Source organism: Triticum aestivum, chromosome 2D (assembly GCF_018294505.1).
Source record: "Triticum aestivum cultivar Chinese Spring chromosome 2D, IWGSC CS RefSeq v2.1, whole genome shotgun sequence".
NCBI classification, from domain to species: domain Eukaryota; kingdom Viridiplantae; phylum Streptophyta; class Magnoliopsida; order Poales; family Poaceae; genus Triticum; species Triticum aestivum.
Window position 1 is genome coordinate 58,663,615 of NC_057799.1, and position 20,750 is coordinate 58,684,364.

Consider the following 20,750-nt stretch of genomic DNA (forward strand, 5'->3'; position numbering starts at 1 on the left):
GTAAGCACCTTACTCATCTGTAGCAGCAGCAGATGAGTGAAGCACATTTTATTACACCAAGCACCCTATTATCCTGTGAGAACTTGGCTTATTATGTTGTACCAACAGATGAACGAAGCACATTTTATCTACCTCGGCAGTCGGCACTCATCTTCTCCAACGCTACGGCTGCTTCGCTGTCCGAAGAGAGCTTAACAAAGCCATATCCTTTGGACCTCCCTGTCACAGGATGGCATATCACTTTCACTGACAGGCACATCAAGCGGTCAAAGCAGAGGACATCCCAAATTGATTCAGTCAAACAACAGATCCAACAGCAAGAAGCTGGAACAGACTGATTATAACTACCTTGGGTAACATCGCCGTGCTGAGAGAACGCGTCCTTGCACTGACAAAAAATGCATTGTGATAGCAAAATCAGCAAGCAGGATAACTCAGAAATTGGATGAAATTTACATTTAGATGAAATTGGACAGAGTGTTTGCGCCAAATTTCAATTGACAAAAAATGCATTGTGCTAGCGAAATTAGCAAGCAGGATAACTGAGAAGGAGTACATACGAGGGCATCTTAATAAATAGGTTCACAAATCGGATATCTGGGAGGAAGTCTTGGCAGATCTCAAACGCAGATTCAGGTTCAGGCATCAAACATATTGTCCTTGCACTGAACACCAGGCATCCTGAACCATAAGTCAGCAGTAATCTCGATTTGTTCAATGTTCACACGGATTGCTCCTAACATATACTCCCTCCGTTCCAAATTACTCGCCGTAGTTTTAGTTCATTTGAACTAAAACCACAACGAGTAATTTGGAACGGAGGGAGTACATTCAGTTAAAACTGCACAAAGTGTTTGCACGAAATTTGACTAGACAAAATATTGCATTATTGCTGGAGGTATGATTCTCAAACTAGCATGAAGCAAAGGATCACGAACACCAGGAGTATGCAAGACGAGAGTGAGATGTACAAATCTTCCCTCCGACGAACAGCTTTGAGCCTGAGGAGAAGGCGGCGCTTCGGTTCAGCAGTATCCCGGCTGCAACCCTAGCATGACTGCATGAGGCGCCGCCTTTCTTCCCCAATTGAGCATCGCCTATGCCACGAACCCTAGAAATAATCCCCAAAATATTAGACCTCTCCGATCCCCTTTCCCAAATCAGATCACCACAAGAAAATTTGACATTGACTAGTAAGAGTAGCTCATTTAGCAAGTTTCTGAAAATGAACAGTAACTCTAGTTTCTGAAAAGGAACAGTAAGAGTAGCTCATTTAGCAAGTTTCTGAAAATGTAACTCTAGTTTCTGAAAATGAACAGTAAGAGTAGCTCATTTAGCAAGTTTATGAAAATGAACAGTAACTCTAGTGTTTCTGAAAATGAACAGTAGCTCATTTATCATTTGATCAATTTATCATGTGATCTTGATCAATTTATCATTTGAGCATGGACTAATATTTTTTATCATGTGAAAATGAACAGTAACTCTAGTGTTTCCTACGAGGCCTATACATGGCAACTGCATTGGCAAGGTGATGTTCTTGACGGCCGTTGCTAGGCCAAGGTGGGATCGTGAAGGAAACGTGACCTTCTCTGGGAAAATCGGTATCTGGCCATTCGTGAAAGAAGTTCCTGCTCAGAGGAGAAGTGATAACAGGCCCAGAGGTACAATAGAGACAAAGTCAACAAAGGTGGACAGAAAAGTGATGAGGGAGTTCCTAATAGAGAAGGTCTTGCCAGGGATACAAGCAGTTTGGCCTGAAAGTGATGCTGGACAGACCATCTACATTCAACAGGATAATGCTAAGCCCCATATCTTGCCAAATGACCCAGAATTTCTAGCGGTTGTCGCAAAAACTAGACTTGACATCAGAATAATACAACAACCTGCCAACAGTCCTGATTTGAATGTGCTTGACCTTGGGTTTTTCAACTCGCTGCAATCCCTGACGGATTTCTGAGTCCTAAAACACTACAAGACCTTATTAATGGTGTTTTGGAGGAATTTGAAGGCTATGAGGTTTACAAGCTCAACAGAATTTTTCTAACTCTGCAAACGTGCATGATTGAGATCCTGAACCATGCAGGGGGCAATGGGTATAAAATACCACATGTGAACAAGGAAAGGCTCGAGGGTCTTGGGCAGCTACCTCCAAGACTGTCGTGCCCTCAAGAGGTTTACGCAAATGCCCTACACAACTTAGGGCTAATGGAGAGGGTTCAATAATGGAAGAGGCCTGAGATGCTTGTTGCCAAGAGACTTGAGATGCTTGTTGCCAAGAGACCTGAGGATGCTTGTTGTCAAGAGAACTAAGATGCTTGTTGCCAAGAGACCTGAGATGCTTGTTGTCAAGAGACCTGAGATGCTTGTTGCCAAGAGACCTGAGATGCTTGTTGCCAAGAGACCTGAGATGCTTGTTGTCAAGAGACCTGAGATGCTTGTTGCCAAGAGACCTGAGATGCTTGTTGTCAAGAGACCTGAGATGCTTGTTGTCAAGAGACCTGAGATGCTTGTTGCCAAGAGACCCGAGATGCTTGTTGTCAAGAGACCTGAGATGCTTGTTGTCATGAGACCTGAGATGAGGCTTGTGGAGTATGCTTGTTGCATCCTTGTGATTCTTTATGTGGAGTATGATTATAATCCATATTTGAGTATGGTTGCAAAGGCTTGTGTGCAGTGGATTTTTTTACTCCATATGTTTGCATCGGCTTGTTTGCATCGGTTTGTGTGCAGTGAATTCTCCAAAGGAGAGAGAAGAGAGCAAGAAGATACTCCTACAGAAATTGGTACTGGAATTGCTACTGGAAATCAGCTTGCTCGCTACTCCTAATTAACTGAAAAAGTTTCAATTTAATACTCCTGCTGCAGTGCTATACTACTCCTAATTTAGTACTCCTGCTGCAGTGCTATACTACTGCTATCCTCCCTAATTAACAGAAAAGCTTTCAGTTTTTAATTAACTAAAAACTTGCTAAAACCTGAAGAAATTGTAAGCAATCAAGAATTTGAACAAGTACAGTATGAAATACTCCTATCTACTCCTAGCATTTCCTAGCAAGAAATTTCAGCAAGCAGTGCAAACAAGAAATTTCAGCAAGTACAATTTCAGACCGCCGCATGGACCGCTAGCTATGGGGCATTACTATGGGATACTTATGGCAGCAAGCAGTCCTCTGAAAAATCTCTCTGAGAGTAGCTTAGTTGCTCTAAGACATGTTAAATTCAATTAAATACTGGCAGCAAGCAGGCACCAACAAATTTACTCCTAGCATTTCCTGTAGTACTCCAAATAAATTTGTTGCTCTAACACATGTTAAATTCAGTTAAATTTGGGGTTGATGTACACATAAGAACTACTCCTAGCATTTCATGTAGTACTCCAAATAAATTTGATATGTGAACAAACAGGTGCCTCTCCAAATAAATGGAAGCACAAATATAACTAGTGTCGTGTGTTCTTTGTACTCCAAAGTAGGTATACTCCAAGTCTCCAGGTATAGTTGTGCATGATGAAATCCTATCATTGGTTCTTACTTTGTGTTGACTGAATGAAATGGCAAGCTACTACTGTATTGTAGAGGAGGCCCTCAGATCTCTAACTCTCTTTTTTTACTGTGTGGTTTAATTAGTTTCTCTCTAGTTTCGTTTAATTAGTTTATTTAACAGAAAAAGGTTTCTATTAGTTTAATTAATACAAAAAGGTTTTAGTTAATTTAATTAAAGAAACTGGAAGGTTTGAGTTAATTTAAATTAACTGTCAAAAGAGAAGAGAAGATCTACACTACTCCAAATCTTGAACTCACTTTTTTTTTATTTGAGAAGAGAAGAGCAGAGCAAGCACTGCTACTGCTCCAAGCTAATCTGACTGCAAATCAGAAACTCCAAATCTGATTATTCAGGTACTCCAAATACCGGATATGTTTGCTATTCCAAATTTTGCAACCACTACTCCAAAACAATACTGAAACTACAGCACAACAATTGCAGTTTTGAAGTAAAGCTTCAGTTAATTTTAAAATTTAAATTAAAGTTTCAGTTAAAATGGAGAGAAACAACAGTAAGTACTGTTGGAGTACTCACTAAGTACTGTAAGATGAGTACAGTACAGTACTGCTGCAAGAGGAGTACAATACTCCATTAGCTCATTGCAAATTTAACCAAAACTACAGTAGCACATATGTTGGTGAGGAAACAACAGTACTATTGCAAGATGAGTAGTAAAATCAGTCCTACTGTGAACCCTACTAAGCTCACAGATGTTGGAGTACAGTAGAAAGAGCCTCGCTTAACTCCAAACAAGACTCCAAACCATGCAATTCCACATCAGCATATGATACTCCTCTGAATGAATGACTGAAGCAGCAGGCATCGGGCACCACGAGCATGGCATCAGCGTCGGGCACCATAAGCACCACCGTCAGTGTCGCCCTATAAGCACAACAGAGGATTGGAACTCTGAATTGAACGGCAACTGAAGCAAAACAATCGACCATCGACAGTAAACCTCTGAAGAAATGTTGGAGTGCTGCTGCTGCTTGGTTGATTACAGAGAGCTTGGTAAGCCATTAAGGCCTCACATCTGACATTAGCATCCGTAACATTTCCTAGCACTACCCCTAGCAGTACACAAGATCACAAGAATCTCCATTTGCTAGCCCTACTCCTAGCACTACTCCTAGCATCTGACATTAAGTTTTCACGGAGAAGAGACAGTAAGAGGAAGATAGAGCAATACCTCAAGGAGTCATCATCCATGGACGCACAGCCGGGCCACCATGTCCATCCTCTCGCCACCTGACGCAGCAGCTGCTCCTCAAGGAGTCGCTCATGGAGGCCGCGCGCAAGGAGGAGGACGGCGGCAGCCGTGGCGACGACAAGCTGCCGCAGGTGGTGTTCGACCGCATCCTTCGGCGTCAGATGGTGTACGACGCGCTCAAGCGCGGGGGCCGGGCGGAGGTGCCGTCGTGGGTCCAGCTGCTCACCATCCTCCTTTCCTTCGGCACGTCGGCGCTCGGCATCGCCTACTGCTCCTCGTCACAGCCGCACAGATGCAGCAGCTCCCCATAGCCGCATAGATCCGGCAGCTCCCCACAGCCGCACAGATCCGGCAGCTCCTCACCGCCACAGTTCCTCTTCCCGCAGCTCCTCCTACTCGAGCAGCTCCTCCGGCGGTAAAAACTGAATCTTGGGACGACGAAGCAGGGACGACGCGAGAGAAAGAGGGCAGCGGCGACGCGGTTAAGGGAGATGCAGCGACGCAGGCGAGGGAGATGCGGCTGCTACGCAGGCGAGGGAGATACGCGGCGACGCGGGCGAGGGAGATGTGGCGGCGCCATGGGCGAGGGAGATGCGGTGGGAGAGAAGCAGAGAGCGATACGGGCGAGGGAGACTGAGAGAGAGACTGAGAGCGATGCGGTTGAGGGTTAAAATGGAAAACGCGAATATTTCGTAGCGTTACGAGATTTCAACGTGCAGACGTAAAACGTCATGTATTTCGGAACGGAGGGAGTAGTCAATAATTTACTCTTTCCTAAGCACACTGGCGACTTGCTCAACCAGGAATCGGTGAAATGCTTGCAAGAAGTTATTTCAAATAATCCATTGAACAGGGGCTCTTAATTAGCAACCAAACAGATATATTGGCTGCATCTGTATATTATAATGCATCATATGCGTTCTTTATCGATATCGAACCTCATCTGACAATAATATTCTTGTTATTACCAATCACAGTCAGCAATTACTTAATGATATAAAGTTGATCATAAATCATCTTTGTGTTTCCAGCCTTCTCGTGACGTTATGCGCGAGATCCAGCAGAAGAAAGAGGAGCTGTATGACGTGATATCAAAGGCGGATAGGAAAGTCATGGCTAGTGACTGGCGTAACATATGGCTACTACGGCATCTTGCTGTACAAGTCAATCCAAGACCACATGACTCACGATGGTACACTATCAAACACATGCACATATGTAAATTATTTATCTATTTCTTCCATTCCAGTTTGGCATATAATCTCATCTGAGCTACCTGCAGGGGCCGGTTGAGCCGTGCAAGGAGGATTGACAATGTGGTAGAGACAGTTGGGGTTATTTCATTAACATGGATGCTTGCTACTTATTGGGTAGATAAGAAGCAAGTCCCGACTGTTAACGAGGAAAATCAATGAAGACAACACTTTGTTTGACGGAGAATCAAAGATGACGTCTGGTGGATATCAGCTTGTTTTTAGCTTATGACCTGTTAGCCACTATGCTACCTTTGTGATCCTTTGTGACAGGGTATGTTATTATCTCCTTTTTAGTAGCTTGCATGAAACCGGGTTATTCTGGCTGTTTGGCGGCTGCATGAATCAGGGTTCAGATAGGAGGTTGAGAAAGAAAGAGAGAAGCGCTCGGTGGTGGTGGTGCTGCCTATCTGCTGCAGATTTATCGAGTAGCTGCTGATTGCTGAATGGATTTATCCAGGGAGTGGAGTGCTGCGTAGTAGCTGCTGATTGCTGAATCTGCTGCTTTGCTTCGTGTTTGGTGCTGCCCCTACTCCTGGAACTTCCAAGAAGGGAGAGATACAAAGAGAGTGCTGGAAATAAAAACTACTCCCTCTGTCCCATATAAGAACGTTTTTCAAACTGTTTTAGCTTGAAAAAACGTACTTATATTATGGGACTGAGGGAGTAGAGTAGACAAGCAGTAAGCTGTAGAATATTTATTGATGATGTAAACTGCTATTAGCCCAAAATTAACTCATACGTTAAAATTAACCGTAACACTCCCTACTCAGTGGTTGATCTTGTGAGCATACTTCATCTATGTAAAGATTCCAACGGATTTGTCGTGCGGGTTGGTCGTCCGTCTTAGTGCCTGAACATTGGTCAAAACTCTAGATAGGTCTACCTTGAGAGCCGGCTCATTGCCGCAGCCAGTTTTGCACTATGGTTTTCCTTTCTTGTTTCTGAGTTTCAGATTCATCAGTCACAGGGCTACAATGCAACCCCGAACAGAATCATGGTTTTTCCTAGTTTTACTTTTGCATACGACGTGAGTTGAGCATGTCCTGGGGACATGTTATGGTAGTACTATCAATCAATTTGTAATGACAGATATTGCAGTTGCTTTCTGTCTCCAACTTCTCATTGCCGCAAGTAATGCAAGATGCAGAAGAATCGATATACATCATACAGGCCATAGCTTCTCATTGCCGCAAGTAATGCAAGATGCAGAAGAATCGATATACCATAGAACACAGTGGTTCAGTGAATGAACTAGAGCTCGAGGGCGGCTTTCAGGTCACGGAGGAACGGCGCGGGCCTGACGTAGGTGAACCCCGCGAAGTTGCCTTGCCCGCCGCCGGCAGTGACGGGGGTGGCCGCCGGGGAGTCCAGCACGGGTGTGTTGTTCCGGCACACGTCGAAATTGGCGATGCAGGTCAGGCCAGATGCTCGCCTGGATCTCCCGGGCGTCCATCTTCCTCCAGTTGATCGGCTTGAACCACTTGTGCTTCTTTATCTCGTCGCTGCCGCCGGGTCCGGTTCCCAGCCGCTTGCCGGCTTCTTTGTGCAGCAACTGAAATATTGTTATTTTTTTCAGACAAAAACAAGCTGGAAAACATGCCCTTTTCAGCAGCGAGTGAGCTTCACTAGTCAAAAACGGAGGAAGCTTCAACTTCTTCTTCACAATCATCTGCTGAACTTTGTCTTTTTTTCTTTTTTCTTTTCGAAAAAATCCAATCTATTCATCTTCAATCATAAGAGTACAACGAACACCAGAAATAATAAAAATTGCATTCAAATCCATAGACCACTTAGCGACGACTACATGCACTGAAACGAGCCGAAGTCGCGCCGCCGTCATCGCCCCTTCCTTGCCGTAGCCGGGCAAAACCTGTTGTAGTGGACAGTCGGAAAGTTGTCGTGCTAAGACCCAATAGGACCATCGCACTATAACAGTAACCGCGGCCGATGAAGAGTAACGTAGATCGGAAGGATCCAACCTGAAGACACACGAACGACGAACATATCCGAGCAAATCCACTAAGGACAGATCCGTCGGAGACACACCTTCACACGCTCACCGACGATGCTAGATGCACCAGCGGAACGGGGGCTAGAGAGGGAGAACCTTCTTCCATATTTAGGGAGCCGCCATTGTCTCGTCTTCCTAAGCAGGCACGAACCCTAACAAATCACTAAGACACATCTAAAAACGGAGCCCTTCACCGGCAAGAGTCGGGATCCACCGCGCCCCATGACCCTAAGGCCACCGGAGACGAGGCGGACCGGCGGGAGGCAGAGAAACCCTAATTAGGGAGGATGCGGCTTGGTTAAGAGCGTCTCCCGTCCATTGCTAAACTTTGTCTCCCGACAAACAGGGGCTGCAAAGAGTAGGAACTATAAGCCACGACACGTTTGCATAAAATAAATCTCCGACGATAAGCTTGACATCCCATGCAAATATGCAACTCAACTTGCCCATTAGCATTTCAAATAGGAAAATCGATTGATGCGAAGATGTGCTTATGACCGAGGCACTAACAATACGGTTTGGTCTTATTTTGGCAACTATAATTGGGTGTAATCGTATAAAGGTGAACTCCGACAACATCGAAGTAATAGAGACAATGAATAATGGAGATCGCCCTTATGGTTATCAGCGGCAGTTTTTGATGATATATATCACTTTGCGTGTGATTTTTCGCACATTATTTTTGAACATGCTCCTAGAAAGACTAATTGTGCTGCTCATGATCTAACCAAATTAGTTAGAAGTAAGATGAGTGTGGGGTGCATAAAAGATCCACCCGTAGAAAATGTTGATACCCTTGTAAAAGATATTATGGTGATTACCTTATACTAATAAAGATTACTTTGATATACAGTAAAAAAACGCCTTTGAAAATCATCATGCATTTATATTTAAAAAAAAGAAAGAGAGATTTTGCATGTGTTTCACGGTCATCGTACAGGATGCGGGGAGTTTGTACATTTGCCAAAAGGCCCATCAAAATGTCCAAATTCCAGTCTTTCTAGGAGCATGTTTCTAGCCGCTCCCTTCCTCTTCCCCAAATCCCGTGCTAAACCAAAATAGGGTTTCTCGCCACCGGCGGCGGGATGGGCCGCAACTCACCGGAGCACCGCCGTCGGTGCCCTCCCCGTCCCCCTCCGCGGCGGCATGGCCCCCAGGATATGGCCTCGCTGCCGATCCCCGACGAGCTGCTCGCTGAAATCTTCGTTCGCCTGCCCACCCCAACCGACCTCGTCCGCGCCTCCGCCGCCTGCGTCTCCTTCCGCCGCGTCGTCGCCGACCGCTCCTTCCTCAGGCAGTTCCGCAAGCTCCACGCCCCGCCCCTCCTCGGCTTCCTCGGTCCGCATACCGGCTTCGACCCCGCGGAGCGGCCTCACCCCTCCGCATCTGCGGCCACCGCCGTCGCCCTCGCCGCCGACTTCTCCTTCTCGTTCCTTCCGGCCCCCGACCCCGCTCACCGCCGGGTTGTCTGGGACGTCCGCGACGGCCGGGTCCTCCTCCGCGGAATGCCCCTGGAAAATTCTCATGGAGTCGTTTTCACAGAGACGGTGGTGTGCGACCCTTTGCACCGGAGGTACCTCATGCTTCCCTCAATCCCTGACGACCTTGCAGCTAGCGTGGAGGGGCTACGCCCACGTTCATGCGAGATTTTCCTTGTTCCCGAAGGCGGCGATGAGTCAACAACTGCTGAAGAGACGTCATTCAGAGTGATCTGGGTGGGGCACTATGAAGATAAGCTCATCACCTATGTCTTCTCTTCTAGCACCAGACATTGGCAAGCCATTCGATCCCTTACCTGGACCGATTTGTCAGCTGGCTTGCTATCATCGACAGAGACGACACTCTTCTGCCGGCGCCAATACGTGTATGGCTGCTTTTACTGGCTTCCAAATTCGAAGCACGGAATAAAAATGTTGGTGCTCAACACCCGCAAGATGGAGTTCTCCATTGCTGAACCTCCAGCTGAACCCAAAGTTTGTTACAGACATATAACTATGGTGGAGGCAGGAGAAGGCAGGCCCGGGCTGGTCGTCCTTACATACGGCCCACGTGGCCACATTTATACCATTTGGAGAAACAATAATGGGAGTTCCAGCCAATGGCAAAAGGATAAGGTAATCCCGCCCTCACCGGGATCTGGGTATGTGCTCAGACATTCAATGGGGACACATTTGCTTTTGAATCACTGGGGACTATCCTTCGACGAAGAATTATGCCCAGACTTGTGCACGTTGGACATGAAAACATTACAGATTGAGAGAGTGTGTGCTTCCACAGCGCAAAGCTTCGCATATAGCAACTATCCACCATCGTTGTCATCACCTACAGTATCAAATGGTAAACTCTCTGTTGCTTGAACTTCACTCTTCTCACATAGCTTGTCTGATGCTTGATAGTTGGCTATATTCACTAATTCTCATTTACACGTTTCATTGTTGTTAATTCTTTTGTGCTTGTGATAGAGCTGATCAGGCTTAGGAACATTATTGTGATTTGTTTGTTAGTCTGTCCTAAATGCTACTTTAATAGGACACAAGAAAAGATGTTGAACACGACAAGTACAATTTTGGAGGCATCATGAATTCATAAAAAACACTAGATCACGATGATCATTTTGGCAAAAATTGTTGTTGTGGTCAAGCTAATCGAGAAGGAATACAAGTCTAAAATTATTTTCACCTCCGGATTGCTTCAACTTGGAAACAATCATTGCAGGTAGCAGGAGTTTATTTATCTCTTTTGATAGATATAATGAGACAGAGAAGTCGCGTTTTGTTCATCTTTACACCTACAAATCCATTTATCATATTGACTCCACATAAATATAAGTAGGCATAGCTGGTATATATGGTTGCAAATAAACACCCAAGCAATTTTTACCACTAATGCATCTCCTGTGTATATTGTGAGGATAATTGAAGGGGTGAGCTTGATTAATTTCTCAAGGGTGTTGCCATGCAAATAGCGAAAATTGATGTGCTCGGGAACTATTTGATTTGAAATAAGACTGTCAAGATAAATTAGATGCAGGGCAACCATGTTTTTACATAGTTAAAAGTTTTGAACTTGTTGCCTATCCTTCAAGGCGCATGCTGAATGCAAGTAGGTTTTTGATTGTCACTACCTAGACCTTAGTTTCTATTCCTTGACTTGACTTAGAAACTTGGTACGCTACTAGGTAATTTATTAAGTCCTGCAGCGAGAAGCCACCATTTCTTTTATGACCTTTTAAGTTCTGCTGTGATTCATTTCTAAATGATTGTATGCCTTTGTGTTGCTATGTATTTACTCTTGTACTGCAAATTACAATGTTAAAAAAACAGAATTGAGTGTTTGAGGTCAATACTGCTAACTGGAACATTGGGGAAAAGAGTTCCAGACGATTTTCCATGCATCATGTTGTGTTGTTTGGTTTAAGACCTACTCCCTCCGTTCCATAATATAAGAGCGTAACACTACACTAGTGTAAAAGATGCTCCTATATTATGGGATGGAGGGAATAGTATTTTATCTCAGCTATTCTGCTAGCTTCTTCATTTGTTTCCTCCTAAGCAATTTTCCAACTTGTTACCCAATATAAAGACCCAATGTTTATTCCTTTTAGCTAACAAGTTTCTGAAGATCTGAATGTTTGTTGTGCATAATTTCGACAAATTAGACGGTTATTGAGGAGGTAATGGAACAAGGCGCGGAGACGCTGTAAGCTGAAGGGCGCGTAGATGGCCATCACGATGAGAGTACTGCCGATGATGCGGATGCTGGAGGTCAGGCTGATGTGTTGAGGGTTGGAGATGGTGCCTATTAAGGCTGTGCTGCAACTTGAAAATAGGCTCGTGGTATGTATGTAGTAGGGTGCTTTTGGTTGTAATATGGTATGTATGTGTTGATGGTGTGACTGCTACATAAGGTGGTGAGAGCATAATCGATGTTTATTTTCTGTGCAAGTAGTATGCTGATTAAGGCTCTGTACTTATGTTCCTCAAAAAAATTAGTGAGGTATTTGGAATTAATGTAAAAAGCCAAGATGTTTTGTTAAAAGTCAATTTGCTCTGTTCTGCTAAATTGTGTTGAATCAGATTGCTAGTTTATTTGAATATCAGTACGTTGTTTCACAAATCAGAGCCAAGCTCGATGACAGTGGTAGTGTGTGTTTCGAATGTGCATCATGTCTTAAAAGAGATGCCATTTTACCTATCCTGTTTTAGAATGCTCAGGTCATGCTTTGTGCTGGTGACATACAGATTATGATAATCCAGCTTTTCTAGCATGTTTTTGCCTATTCAACATGGCTCCCTGGAGGACTTTCCCTACCCTATTAGGTAATTTTTGAATTCCTGCAAGACGAAGGTACCGTTTCTTTTTATGGCTCTTAAGTTTTCCATGATTCATCCCCTTGTCTTCACCTGCCATTGTTTGGGCCATGTATTCCAACCTGTACTGAAATTCACAACGAGAAACGCATGAAAGCAAGTATTTGATGTTATTTATATTTCTGTCGAGGTAAATATTATTATGTCAATAGTAGGCAAGAAGAGTTCTGGAGGTTGATTCTCCATGCGTTGTATGTGCTTTGATTTGAGCCCTAGTATGGTCTAAATGCTGTCCAAATGGTTCAGGGAAACTTTTGAGAGATCCATGTATGATGTATCAATAGGACTCTATGTAGGAAGAGTTATGAAGGTTCATTCTCCAGATAATTTTGAAACAATTCCACAAATTGAAGCGCAGATAGATAACTAATCTGGGAAACTTTTAGCTAACGGGAACCACTGGTTTGAGAGATTCATAGCTTCAAAATTTGACTGAATTTTAACAGAAATTTCAAAGTTCCCAGACGTATTACTCCCTCCATTCCCTTATACAAGGCCACTTCATATTTTTATGTCTAACTTTGACCATTAATTTTACCAACAAAAAGTGAGCTATATGCCACAAAAAGTATTTCATTGGATGCACATTTCAAAAAACTTTCAGATGATATATTTTGTATGACATATAATCCATCTTTGGTTGACCAAAAATACAAGTCAAATTTTGACACGAAAAACGAAGTGGCCTAGTATAAGGGAATGGAGGGAGTACAAAAAATCCCAGAAAATGAAGAATGCATATATGACTAATCTGAGAAAGTTTCAGCTCACGTGGATCATTGGTTTGAGAAATTTATGCTTCTCAACTTTCAACTTCAAAATCTGACTGGATTTGGTTAGGAAGTTCAAAGTTTCCAGAAAAAAAAAAGTGAAAACAATTCAGAAATTGAAGAATACATATATCACTAATCTGCGGAAGTTTCAGTTCACTTGGATTGGTTTGAGATATTCATTCTTCTAGACTTTCAGCTTCAAAATTTAATCTGAAGAAAGGTTTGCTTTCTACTAAATTTGGTTGTTGAATGATAATTACAAATACGATTTTCTGTAATTTTAACTTGTTTCTTCTCTTTCTCCCCTTAGTTTAGTTTGATTACCTCTTGTAATCCCTCTTATTACTTGTACATTCTCTCTCTTTATCAATAAAGTTTTGATATGCTGTGGGGGTTTCCCCTACAGTTCCCAGTAAAAAAAAAAGATAATTACAAATACGACAGGTGGGTCCATGGTACAGTGAAATAGGGGTTCAACTCCAATCACTTACATTTTCTATTAATTAAACAGAAAATGTAATGTGAGCTCCAGCATGGGCAGAGAGGTGCTGCCCGACAGTTCCAATGGGATACAAAGCTTTTAGTCGAGCAATTCTCTGGAGTTACAACACACATCAGTTTTTCCAGAACATACAACACACCACTGCATCAAGCAGTGAAACTAACCACTTTCAAAAAAAAAAAGCAGTGAAACTAACTAAACATAAATCTTGCCCAATTGTAACATGGGCAGAATCAAAACATGAAAATCATGTTAAGACCAATTCTAATAAACATGTGGAAGCCAGAGCCACAGGCCATGGAGATCACACTGAATGCAGAAACAATTGTTACCATTCAGGTAGCAACGTGGGCAACAGCCACAATAAAAGCCATTCACAAAGAGCTACGAGTCATTCAAACGACAACGGTAATGAACGCTCGAGTAAATAGCATAAAACTATGCTAGGGTTTCAAAAAACCACCGGTTTTTAATTTTTCTCAGATAACTACCAAATGGGTGGTCGGCTATTTCAAAAAACCCTAAAGACCGTGCGATTTAGAATTGATCCGGTTTCTGACAGGCCGGGCCCACCCCTAAACAAACCGGCTATTTGACCGTTAACTGAGGTCTGTGGCCCACATGTCAGCCATGTCAGATCGAGGGGGAACTGCTCCCTCTGCCGCCCGCCCACGCGTCGCCGACGATCACTGGGGCTCAACCCTGGCCATTCCTCCGGCCCACCTCCTTTTCCCCCGACCTCTCTACGCCCACCACCGGACCAGCGTCCGCCTCGTGCTGGTGGCGCTTACCGAAGATGCGAAGCAGTGACCCCTGGCGGGCAACAGCTCCAGGACAGGCGGCGGCAACTCCAGGCGTGTCACCCCATGGTGGCGCGGCGGCGACCGCAGGCGGACCACTGTGGCAGAAAGAGTGACCCCAGGCGGCGACCCATGGCGGCGCGCGCGGGGCGACACCCGGCGGAGCGCCATGGCGGCGCGGCGGAGACCCCATGCGGCGCCATGGCCGGGCGGCGGTGACCCATGGCGGCGCGCGCGGGGCGACACCGGGCGGAGCGCCATGGCGGCGCGGCGGAGACCCCATGCGGCGCCATGGCCGGGCGGCGGTGACCCATGGCGGCGCGCGCGGGGCGACACCGGGCGGAGCGCCATGGCGGCGCGGCGGAGACCCCATGCGGCGCCATGGCCGGGCGGCGGTGACCCATGGCGGCGCGCGCGGGGCGACACCCGGCGGAGCGCCATGGCGGCGCGGCGGAGACCCCATGCGGCGCCATGGCCGGGCGGCGGTGACCCATGGCGGCGCGCGCGGGGCGACACCAGGCGGAGCGCCATGGCGGCGCGGCGGAGACCCCATGCGGCGCCATGGCCGGGCGGGGGTGACCCCAGGCGGCACGCGCGGGGCGACACCAGGCGGAGCGCCATGGCGGCGCGGCGGAGACCCCATGCGGCGCCATGGCCGGGCGGGGGTGACCCCAGGCGGCACGGCGCTGACCCCAGGCGGAGCGCCGTGGCGGCGCCATGGCCGGGCGGGGGTGACCCCAGGCGGCACGGCGCTGACCCCAGGCGGAGCGCCGTGGCAGCGCGGCGACAGCGACTCCAAAGACCCGATTGCTTTTAAAAAATTATTATAGGGACCTGATTGCTTTTTAAAAATATTTGGAGGGGTTATTCTGTAAAAAAATCGATGAAAGATACACTGACCTGTGGGCCCGGCATGCCAGTTAACGGTCAAACACACAGTCAAAGAGACATGTTGTTTAGGTGCGGGCCCGACCTGTCATTAACATGTTTAATTTTTAAACAACGTGCATTTGGGGTTTTTTGAAACAGCCGACCACCCATTTGGTAGTTATCTGAAAAAAATTAAAAACCGGTAGTTTTTTAAAACCATAGCCTGTAAAGTAGTACTCGTTTTATGCTATTTACTCTGAACGCTCCATCTGTACTGCCTTAACAAATAAATAGGTCACTCAAACAGTCAAATGATCGATGATGCTCTAGCTGCTAAGTGCTACTTAACGAACGCTCCATCAGGACTGCCTTAAGAAATAAATGGGTCTTTGCTAGAAAGATCAGGTGCTCTGTTGTACCTCCAAATGTGACCTGCTGCGCCCCCACAGACCTCCAAAGAAGGTTTGTCCAAGACCCACATTCTCTTGGAAGCCAACGGCTGCAGTTTATGACTGTCACCTCTTGCAGCAGCACCGCTCGCCCAAGGGCCAGCTTCAGGAACCCAACCTGGTTTGTCCCCCCGGTGAACTGATCGAACACCACCTTCTTGACACGCGACTGACTGCACGCATCCGATCAGACCGACCCCCTGCCAGAAGGTGGAGTTGAGCTTGTCCATGGTCTTGGCTTCACCGTGGTCATCGTAGTAGCCGGTGTCATTGTCGGACTGCAAAACCAATGCTGCCTTTGTGATCCTTTGTGACAGGGTATGTTATTATCTCTTTTTTAGTAGTAGCTTGCATGAAACCGTGGGTTATTCTGGCTGTTTGGCAGCTGCATAAATCAGAGTTCAGAGAGGGGGTTGAGAAAGAAAGAGAGAAGCGCTCGGTGCAGATTTATCGACTACCTGCTGATTGTTGAATCGATTTGTCCAGGGAGTGGAGAGCTGCTTTGCTGAATCTGCGTATCTGCGTAGTACCTGCGTATCTGCGTAGTACCTGCTGATTGCTGAATCTGCTGCTTTGCTTGGTGTTTGGTGCTGCCCCTGCTCCTCGAACTTCGAAGGGAGAGATACAAAGAGAGTGTTGGAAATAAGTAGGAGCAGTAGACTAGACAAGCAGTAAGCTCTAGAATATTTATTGATGATGTAAACTGCTATTAGCCCCATATAATTAACGCATACGTTAAATTTAACCGTAACTATTAGTCAAAACTCTAGGTAGATCTACCTTGAGAGCCGACTCATGGCCGCAGCCAGTTTTGCACTACGGTTTTCCTTTCTTGTTTCTGAGTTTCAGATTCATCAGTCACAGGGCTGCAATGCAACTCTTGAGCATATCCTGGGGACATGCCCCATCCGGAATTACTTACTTGTCACATAAATGGATGTATCTACTAGATACATCCATTTCTGCAACAAGTAATTCCGGACGGAGGGAGTACTATCAGCCAATTTGTAATTGCAGATATTGTAGTTGCTCTCTGTTTCCAACTTCTCATTGCCGCAAGTAAAGCAGATGCAGAAGGATCGATATACATCGTACAGGCCATAGAACACAGCAGTTCAGTGAATGAACTAGATCAAAATTGCGCGCACCCATTTCGGGTGCACTAGAGCGAACCTTGCAGCCTAGCTAGCTAGAGCTTGAGGGCGGCTTCAGGTCATGGAGGAACGGCGCGGGCCTGACATAGGTGAACCCCGCAAAGTTGCCTTGCCCGCCGCCAGCAGTGACGGGGGTGGCGGCCGGGGAGTCCAGCACGGGCGTGTTGGTCCAGCACACGTCGAAGTTGGCGATGCAGGTCAGGCCGGCCACGTCGGGCCGGAAGCTCGGCTGGATCTCCCGGGCGTCCAGCTTCCTCCAGTTGATCGGCTTGAACCACTTGTGCCTCTTTATCTCGTCGCTGCCGCCGGGTCCGGTTCCCAGCCGCTTGCCGGCTTCTTTATGCAGCAACTGAAATATTGTTATTTTTTCAGATTAAATAGTTAAGCGGCCAATTTGCTCTCATGCTGTTTTTGTTTTGTTTGGAAAGACCTCTACATGGTACTATGAGTTACTCCTGTAAGAATAATGAAATCAAACAAACTGGAAAACGTACTCCTTTCAGCAGCGAGTGGGCTTCGCTAGTCAAAAACGGAGGAAGCTTCAACTTCTCCTTCACTATCTTCTGCTGAACTTTGTCTCTGTTCCCGACAAACGGGGGCTGCAAAGAGTAGGAAGTTATAAGCCATTAAACGTCTGCACAGAAAACCTCTCGGATGATAAGCTTGACATCCCATGCAAATATGCAACTCACCTTGCCCGTCAGCATTTCAAACAGGAGGATTCCTACACTCCACCAATCTGCGGCCTTATCATGCCCCTGGCCCTGAATAATTTCAGGGGCCATATACTCGAGAGTGCCACACATCGAGTTTGATCGGGTGTTCTCACGGAATTCTTTCGCAAGGCCAAAGTCAGTTAGCATGGCCTATAACAGTGGCACAAACAAACAGATGTCAGATAACCGAAGAGGAGACAAAACGGGATTGTTGGCTGCAACAAAGAATTCTTACATGGCCTTCAGCATCCAATAGGATGTTCTCGGGCTTAAGATCTCTATGCATAATCCCATTAGCATGGAGGTGGGCTACAGCAGATATAATCTCAGCTGTGTAGATTCGTGCAAGTTCCTCCCTGTTATATGAAAGGGTTTAGTTTAAAGGCATGTGCAGCTATCTTTTGGCAAACAAAATTACTAACAAGTGAAACAGCACCTAAATAATCCTTGCTTGTAGAGCTGAAAGAATAGATGCCCCCCGTTAACAAAGTCCAGGACAAGGTAAAGTCGATATTTGGTCTGCACAGGCAAACTGTTTGAATATTTGTACCAAGATATGAATGCCAACGTAGAGATGACAATATGTATACGAATGACCTACCTGAAAGGAGTACCTCAGCTGCACTACATAAGGATGGTCAACTTTTGTCAGTATGTCTCTTTCAGCTTTCATGTACTCGGAATGGTTTTTCTCCAGTATCTTGTCCTTCCTCATAACTTTCATTGCATATATTTCTGAAGTACCCTTCTTTCTCACCTGAAAGACTTTGCCAAATGCCCCTTGGCCTACAAGCTTCAAGATTTCAAAGTCATCAAGCCCAACACCCTCATCCTCAGTCACGGCATCACCAAACTCTTCATCACTGAACTGCTCTAGGTTAAGTTCCTTTTCTTCTGTAGTGTGGCCTACAAGTTCTGATGATCCATCTGCTATGTTTAGAGTGAGCTTGCCAAGTCCCAAAGAGCAGCTAACAAGTGATGATGGGCCAACAAGAGAATGTGACCGCTTGAAGATGACCGCAGGATCATTATAAACCTCCTCAGGGGACTCAATGGGAGCTGCAGGGCTGTCTGGATCAACAACACAAAGTTCTGTTGCTGTCTCGACTGGACTGGAACCAAAAACATCAGAAAAATCATATTCAGCATTTTCAGAGGAGACAACACCCGGGGGATCCATGGGGAGAATTGTCTTTGTAGTAAAGAGCTTGGGTCCTTGTGCAAGCTTTACTGCCAGAGAGGATGTCTGAGAAAAAACCATCTATCAAAGGCCAATGCAGCCGAGTATGGCAGCTCCAGGGCAAGTCTCCAACTTACTGAAACTAATGACTCCTGCTACATTGCATTCTCAAGTAGGCTCGCTCCACAATTTCCAAGGATGTAAAATGATGTACTGGTGTGAAGAGAGAGGCCTTGAACAAGTTGAAGTTTCCACTATGAATTGCCCAAGTATCCTGCGAAAAGGCAGATCAAAACGATGCTGCTGTTCCCTGCTGAATATGACTTGCTTGATGTCAGTGTTGTTCTTCCTGGACTCGTGAAGCAGAAATCTAAAACGGACACAGAACAGATAAATCATCAGTCTCATCTAGTATTGGAAGAAATCTAAAAAGGAAAGCAACATTTGCAGGACAAGTATTGGATAGGGATACCCTGTGCAAACGACCAATATCTTCTGTAGGGGAATCTATAAGAACATGGTACAAACGGTTACTGTAGTCAGTTCTAAGAATATTTATCTTGCTAGGATTTAAACCTTCGCTGACACCAGAAGCAACCATGTGTTGCAGGAAAACTGTCTCTCGACATTGACAAAACTAAAGGACAATCAGTTGACTACTGGCAGGATCTCAGTTCGCATCACTGACTGTCAGCACCTCTCACTGGCCTCATTTGAAGCTCCCACACAGCAATCAGCAAGGAAGAAGCCAGCAGATGACTCTGCGGCTTCATCATTTACAGAAATCTAAGCTGCATCACTGCATCATCAGCAGTTCGAGCATCTTGCACGCCCTCAAACATCCTGAACAGTGTGCATAGTGTACTAAACTCCTAGCACAGGGAACCTAAAGCTTTGCAATCTAGCAATGAGACAGGATTTCTCGAAAGTTACTTCCAGATTCTTAGAGCACAAAGGCATACTACGTGCTTTCTGAAAGCAGGAGAGTGTGCCTTTAGACCAAAATTGTACTTCCAAATTCTAGCATCCTAGCCACGCTATGTTCTTCAACACCTCGAACCAGCCTAGCATCGACATTCCTTTGCTCAACAACCAATCAACGAGCAATGGATTCCCGATATAGATCGAACTCCACCCCACTAACACAGCAAGATTAAAACCGCACGCTACTCTTTCCCCGCTAGACCACATCGAAATCGCTGCGACCAAGCCATCACCAGCAGAAACCACGAGATCCACACTACGGAACGAGAGGGAAGCGAGAGAGTGAGCCAGTCCAGCGGACAAACCCAGATCGAGGAACCGAAGCGCGGGGCTCTAATCTATCTGCTCTCTCGCTTCCCGCGAGCGCTGCGTCCGTCAGTAAACCGTAATTCAGATAAGGGGTAGGATCGAAACGCGGGGCGGGGGTCGGGTAGCTCACCTTCCGTGGTCCGCGGGTTCCGCTGACGGGCAACCGGTGCCGGCGACGCCCCGGCGAGCTTCGCTCCGCGGGCGGGTGAGCGCGGTTGGTGGAGCGAAGTGTGCGGGTCTGGACTCTGGAGGAGGGGAAAGGCGAGGGGCGACGGTGGGACAGCGCGGTCGCCGCGTCCGGTCAACTAACTACGCGGGCTGAGGGCCTGGGTGAGGCCCACTTGCAGTGGGTGGTTATGGTCAGATCAGCCGCGGCGCCAGGTGGGTCCCCCTTACAAGGGGAAAAGAGGATTTCCCGCGAATTGGATATGCTTGAGTTGTCACTGCCAACATGGGTAAAGCTAAAGCATATCCATTGTCTCGAATTCCAGCCGTTGGATCCGAGATGAGCGATCCGGAACTGAGGCACACACACCCTTTCCCGTGCGATTTTACGATGTTGCCACTTGTCATCTCCCCGCCTTGTCTTGGGGCACTCATTTACAACTTCTCACCTCCTC

At 46.3% G+C, this 20,750-nt stretch overlaps 3 protein-coding genes across 5 annotated transcripts; 1 reads left to right on the forward strand and 2 right to left on the reverse strand.

Moving 5' to 3' along the window:
• Nucleotides 1-789: 789 nt before the first annotated feature.
• Nucleotides 790-5,088, reverse strand: LOC123051544 (uncharacterized). The gene is made up of 3 exons (XM_044474444.1): nt 4,736-5,088; nt 4,291-4,428; nt 790-1,111 (listed from the first exon to the last, which is right to left on the reverse strand). The coding sequence occupies exons 1-3, from the start codon at nt 4,753-4,755 to the stop codon at nt 931-933; spliced, it is 339 nt and encodes a 112-aa protein (XP_044330379.1). The 5' UTR covers nt 4,756-5,088; the 3' UTR covers nt 790-930.
• A 2,187-nt stretch (nt 5,089-7,275) lies between these two features.
• Nucleotides 7,276-20,471, reverse strand: LOC123051545 (serine/threonine-protein kinase AtPK2/AtPK19). 3 transcript variants are annotated; one of them, XR_006424198.1, is made up of 9 exons: nt 20,261-20,471; nt 18,259-19,207; nt 18,094-18,176; nt 17,893-18,013; nt 17,634-17,807; nt 17,436-17,540; nt 16,961-17,290; nt 16,246-16,395; nt 15,508-16,172 (listed from the first exon to the last, which is right to left on the reverse strand). XR_006424198.1 is itself a non-coding variant. In XM_044474446.1 (7 exons), the coding sequence occupies exons 2-7, from the start codon at nt 18,916-18,918 to the stop codon at nt 7,289-7,291; spliced, it is 1,419 nt and encodes a 472-aa protein (XP_044330381.1). In that variant the 5' UTR covers nt 18,919-19,207; nt 20,261-20,471; the 3' UTR covers nt 7,276-7,288. The 3 variants fall into 3 exon arrangements, 2 of the variants coding, with proteins under 2 accessions (XP_044330381.1, XP_044330380.1); XM_044474446.1 differs by lacking the exons at nt 15,508-16,172; nt 16,246-16,395; nt 16,961-17,290 and adding an exon at nt 7,276-7,564; XM_044474445.1 differs by lacking the exons at nt 15,508-16,172; nt 16,246-16,395 and having other exon boundaries at nt 16,799-17,290.
• Nucleotides 9,019-12,085, forward strand: LOC123051546 (uncharacterized). Its single transcript, XM_044474447.1, has 2 exons — nt 9,019-10,360; nt 11,682-12,085. Exons 1-2 carry the CDS (start codon nt 9,109-9,111, stop codon nt 11,690-11,692), a joined length of 1,263 nt encoding a protein of 420 aa, XP_044330382.1. The 5' UTR covers nt 9,019-9,108; the 3' UTR covers nt 11,693-12,085.
• Nucleotides 20,472-20,750: the final 279 nt, after the last annotated feature.